The sequence below is a fragment of the Musa acuminata genome, chromosome BXJ1-5, assembly GCF_036884655.1.
Source record: "Musa acuminata AAA Group cultivar baxijiao chromosome BXJ1-5, Cavendish_Baxijiao_AAA, whole genome shotgun sequence".
Lineage (NCBI taxonomy): Eukaryota > Viridiplantae > Streptophyta > Magnoliopsida > Zingiberales > Musaceae > Musa > Musa acuminata.
Window position 1 is genome coordinate 11,300,627 of NC_088331.1, and position 6,000 is coordinate 11,306,626.

A 6,000-nucleotide genomic window follows, 5' to 3' on the forward strand; every position below is an offset into this window, starting at 1 on the left:
TAACTTAAGAGAGCACAAATATGATACAGATTTTCACATTATCAAAAACGAATATAAACATCTCACTTTTTTCCAAACTTAGAACTGATAATAGTTCAATATATCGGCCGAAACAGTATGGCACAGGCAGTACACACTAGTCCAACAGCTGACCGACCATAGTTGAGGAGCATATCGAGCGATACACCCTTTCAACGGGTGTGAAATGATCAAAATTTGACCGTTACCAACCTATACTAGTCAATAATGGTCGGATTTCAACTGAAATGAATTAAGGGCCCAGATTGAATTGGTTCCATTGGTCATATCTTCTAACACTCTTTCTCACTCAGTCACTCTCTCTTAGAATTGGTTCCATTGGTTCCATTGGTTCCATTGGTCCAATTTGACCATTGGACCCATTAGAATGCCTATTTAACTCCTTTCCTCCCTCCTCTTCCACCCCATTTCATTGTCATATCTTCTAACACTCTTTCTCACTCAGTCACTCTCTCTTTCTCACAAATTCTCACTCTTGTTCAATATCAATGGAAGAACCATTTGGAATGTGCCACAAAGCTGCTCATGAACGTCCAAAAAGGATAAATCCGTTATCCCTTCCTTATTTGGATATTTTTTATTGAAATAGAACTAAATTTGCATTTAGTTCTAATTAAAATACCCTAATTTAGGTTATTTTCCTAATTTTCAGATATTTTCGAACATTTTCTAGGTTTTTTTTGGAACTGTCGACACGTTCCAACGTACTGTGTGTCGGTACGATTGTATAGACCGTCCGGACCAGCCAAAGAACTGAAAAAGCAATTTGGTATCCTTTAAATATCATATTTTGCTTATCATGTTTGTACCTCTGGTATGAAAAATATAAAATTATGACTAATAAGATTAACCCCCCAAAGCTTGGTCACCTTAGAATTTGGAAAGAGTGTGGCATTTGTAATGATAAATGATATGGGCACATCAGAACATTCAAGACAAATTTCATTAACATATCATAATAGGCAGACTTCCTGAATGGTAGTGTCTTGTTGATGCTCGGTGATTTGCCACATAGTGTCAGATGGCTAAGAACAATAGAAGGGTGAACTTTCAAGCACCCCAACAGCAACAACGAGATATAATATTCCAACTATTTGGGGTTACCTACATGTGCATTTTCGTGTAATTAAGCTATGTTTAGAGGCCTACGGGAATTACAAGCATATCTACAATAAGCATATAGAAATTAAAACTGAAAGTAACAGGAACAATACCTGGAGAACCAATGCCCAATTGTAAAGTGCATCATGATCTTCTGGATTTCTCTGTATTGCACTAACATATCTACAAAATATTTAAATGGATTATTGATGTACAAGAAACTAGCATCTAGCATCTGTACAAATATGCCCAAGTTCCATTCCACATGATGCATATTAGCCTCAAGTCATAAGTATCAAACCAACCAACAAAAAAAAACACAACAATGCAACCACTGCAAGGTCTACAAAGGTGAGATGTATGCAGACTTTACCTCATACATATAGACGTTACTTATTTACATGATTCAAAGTTTCAAACCCATGACACCCAGGTGTATGGGTAAGACTCTTTTGCCAAGGGCATACAGAAGTAGTGTTAACCTGGCACATAACTAGAATCAACAGGTTACTGAGATGTTCCTGCCATAAATCTATGATCTCCAAAACTTAAGAAAATGTTGGTTATTTCACAGATGGGTCGGTAAGGTACTAGTCCAAACTCCAAATGCACTAATTTAGTAAACTGGTTTTGATATCAAAGTAGCCAAACATTAATACAATCACATGACTTATAAAATAAAAAAATTAATTTTGAATCCTCTTGTTTTATAATATATTAGCTTCTCTACTATCATGGACTCAACAAGGATCTCCATTCCTCATAACACCCTCTTGCCACTCAGAGGTGCAACATTCTTCAGTACATAAAAACAATACCTTGCTATAATGTGTCTGTATAGTCAATGTACCTGGTTTTATATAGTTGCCCAACCTTGCACGCGGTCGTGCCCTTTGCAACTTTTTTTGACATGTTGGCAAGACTCTGATTAGCTAGCACATGTTGAATGTGCAGTAATGCACCTAATATTAATGATCGAATCTTCTACCAACAGTCTTAAACCAGCCTACCTATACAAGGTTAAACTTTTGAGCTTCCATCTTATACTAGTCATAGAACAACTATCAGAAATATGATACGTATTCATAGCCTCCAACACTTCTCAACTTCTCAGGACTTTCAAGCTTCCAGACTTACTAGAGACAACTATTTCTGTTCCATAGCAAGTTTCCTGTGCTTTTCCATACTTTCTACTTCTCCAATGACACTTCCCTTTTTCCTGTATCTGAACCTGGCCAAGCATGCATTCCTAGAGGAATCAATTGAATCATATGATTTACTTGCAGCATATCCAAGTTACATGTGTCACTCAGAGATAATCATGTTAGAAAATTAAGTAATATTTTCAAATAGTTTATATCAAAGTGACTATGACATTCAAAAACTATGCCGCAACTTTCAGAACTTCATTGGGGGAGGGCTGTATGATCAATAAGACGTCAGAAACAATATGCTTTTTCCTATCATTCAAGGAAAAGGCACCACATAGAGGACCAAGACACTGATGATTTCTAGCGTGCATTTGTTTGTACATATAGTATTTTGTTATGATCAAGGTATTACACAAAATCAGAATCTGATTCATAATAGTAGTGATCCACTTGTTTTCTTCACCAATTTCTCCTACACTTATTAACAAAACTAACAAATAAAGGTTGCAATTCTTGAATTATTCCAAACACCATTGATCTCTATAACAACCATTGGCTAAGAAATGACAAAGCATCAAGTAAAATCTACTAACACAAGTTAGATGAAATTATGAAACTTCAAAGCAGTCCACAGAACACTGATTTGATTATGAAACTATCAACAACTGAATCATCTGAAATTGCTAAAACAAGGAATAAAGAATTAATCAGAGAGAAAAGTATGAAATATTCTTGTTAGTCGTCATTATGTGAGAAGGCTAGAAAAAGAATAAAGAAGATTAACTATTACAACAACAGTTGAAATGTTGAATAAATAAAAAACTAAAGAAAACCTTACCATATTAGCAAAGTTTAAAATCCATTGGAAAGAAAGGAAATGACAAATTGAAAAGAGGACATACTTTTTAGCTGCATATAAAAGAATCCGTTGGCGAGAACGACCTTCCTCATCCACTCCAGTTACTTTATTAATTAAATCCATTGAAACGTCATTCTGGCTGAAACAGTATGGAAAAGAAGATCACAATAATGTTTATTTTATCCTTCTTCCTAGTGTGGGAAACATGCAAGATTTGAGATAAGTAATAGGTCTAGTACAATATCTGTCATCCGAAACATAACAAAAGTAGACTAAGCTCCCCAAATGCATAAATGCTCCACCATATGAAAACATAGAGCATGAGCCTATAAAAATCTAAGACCATGATGGCATGTATGTGAAACAGTAAAAATACTAACCAAAATTAGGCAGAGAAACCAAGAGCTAAAAGATTTTGTTCTTGTTTACAGAAAAAAAAAAGTCATTTTCTTGATGCATACTACAACATTAAACTGCAGTCAAGGGGAATGCATGCATTTCATAACTGACCTTACATAGCAAGACTATGGCATGCCACAGTTAACATATACATCAAATATCGATTGTTAGCATGTATCAGATATCATACTACAAAATTAAATTGCAATCAAGGAGAATGCATGCATTTCATAACTGACATTACATTGCATAACTATGGCTTGCCACAGTTAGCATATACATCAAATACCAATTGTTAGCATATATCAGATATCAAGAAAATGTCATTTGGTGTTATGTTATTATATCAACTGTTAAACAACACTGGGCAACCATCACTAGTATAGAAGGGTGACATCCATACCCAAATAAGAAAACAGTTCTTGTACACTCTAAGAGTCATTCACAAGATGCTATCTGATCCCATTTATGACATGCATTAGTGACAATTTCAGACCAGCTATAGGTCACATTACCGAGAATTTGGATCTATTATCTGTAAATCTAGGTTATTCTTTCTCCCCTATCATTCTTCCATATTTTTCTTGATTCTCTGCCTAATGGCCAAGGTGAGGATCCAGCACCTTGCCTGGCATAGTCACCTATGCCAGGTAAAATCAGCCTGATCAAGTACTTTATTTTTTTGGATATGATATATGCAGGCTATGATGGGAGTGATCCGTTCAGATTCTTGCATTTCAAAGTATCTTTATCTTTTTATATTGTACAACATACATTTCCTTCTTTTTTTTTCAATAAAGATTCTTATGACTAACAATTTGACTATAGGTTCTTCTGATCTCATCACCTGATCCCCATTGTGATGGTGTCGTGCATGGTTGCTAAGATGGACCCTTTGTTGGCACCAATCGCAAAATATCAAGAAATGTTCCGTGAAGTGTTTACTCGAACTTATAGGGGAAGTATACTATCAGAAAATCGTGTGGTATAATTTTTTACTTGCGCTACAAAATTGTAACTTCTGACTTCAAAGAAATAGATTCCAACGAAAGATGGTGAAGAAAAACGAGGAATAGTGCCCATTTGCCGCCAAGAAAAGAATGAACATGAATCATAGAGATCACATTGTGATCCACGAACAATCATCTAACATATGTTTAGTAAATTTCCAAAAAGACCATTCGTCAAGGTCTAGTCACTGCAAAGACAAATCAGAGGAGAACAAACCTAAAAGAGGAACTCTCAGCATGGCTACTCCTCTGAGCATTGCTACCGTCGTCTCTGGTCGGATCCGCTGACCAAGATCTCTCGTCCTTCCCCCCAGTGGACCCCTTTTCTTCTTCCTTGAGTTCGTCCAGAAGCTCTCGCATCGTTAACGTGCGAATCCCGTTGCCGTTCGAAGCCTCAGCTTCCACAGATGGAGAGAGTTCCTTCTCGACTCCTTCCGCCTCAATCTCGCCTTTCTTGACATCCGACGTCGGTTCCATCTCGCCTTCCTCGGCCTCCAACGTCGATTGGATCTCGACTTCTTTGGTCTCCATCGTCGATTCGATCTCGCTTTCCTTGGACTCCGACATCGATTCGACGTCGCTTCCTTTGACTTCTACTGGGGAATCGCGTGTTTCATCGATCGAATGGTCGGGGATCTCGCCGTTCTTGGGCTCGGCCTCCTCCATGGACGGGATCGAATGGGTTGGGGTTTTCTCTTTCTTGGTTGGGTGGTTGGGGAGTGGGGGATAGGGAGAGCCGAAACGAGAAGACTAGTAAAGGATAACTTTTCGAAAAAGTCCCCTTATTTAAGTTTATTCGCATCAAGGTGAAATGAGAAATATATTAATGAGTAATTTTTCCGAATTCACCCTATATTATTTTCTAATTTATATCTATCCAAGAAACTTAAATTAATCATGAAGATAATTTAGTTGATAAAGACAGTTAATCGTAACATGTTGAGCTAAAATTTCACCTTCATCATTTATTCTTTAAAAAAATATTAATTGATCATATGATCAAATCTAATTAGCATTAACTCATTTGACTACAAACATAAAATCTAAAATATTATAAATAGTAATGCCTTAATTATTTGAAATCCATTATACAGGTTTTTTATTGTCATTCTATGTACAATTCCATAGCTTTTATTCAATTAAGAGTGATTGAGTCTTCTATCATAGTTTTTAATAAAATCTTCATTGGCCTTTTTTTTAATCTCCTTTTGCACTATTGATAATTTTTTTAATATAATTTTTATTTTAGAGCTTAGTTTGATATTACATATTATATACGTAATTTTGATGTTGTCGTAAAATATATAATTATATATTGTAGCCATTAATATAGCCTATGATGTCATTTATGAGTTCTCAATAAATTTAAATTTTAGAAAAATCATGTTATTCAATAAATATATTGTTAAGTCAAGTTCTGATTATCCAATCTGGAGAGTGA

At 35.6% G+C, this 6,000-nt stretch overlaps 1 protein-coding gene across 3 annotated transcripts in view; it reads right to left on the minus strand.

Annotated features, from left to right (window-relative positions):
• Nucleotides 1-5,286, minus strand: part of LOC135673798 (protein HLB1-like) — a 32,209-nt gene extending 26,923 nt beyond the window's left edge. For 2 of the 3 annotated variants that reach the window (XM_065183109.1, XM_065183107.1), the window contains exons 1-3: nucleotides 4,777-5,285; nucleotides 3,194-3,289; nucleotides 1,254-1,323 (exon numbers count right to left, since the gene is read on the minus strand). In XM_065183109.1, the coding sequence (XP_065039181.1) occupies nucleotides 1,254-1,323; nucleotides 3,194-3,289; nucleotides 4,777-5,225 (615 nt within the window). In that variant the 5' untranslated portion in view covers nucleotides 5,226-5,285. Of the gene's footprint in view, nucleotides 1-1,253; nucleotides 1,324-3,193; nucleotides 3,290-4,776 lie in introns of all 3 variants that reach the window. The other variant, XM_065183108.1, reaches the window with a different exon arrangement.
• Between the last annotated feature and the right edge of the window lie 714 nt (nucleotides 5,287-6,000).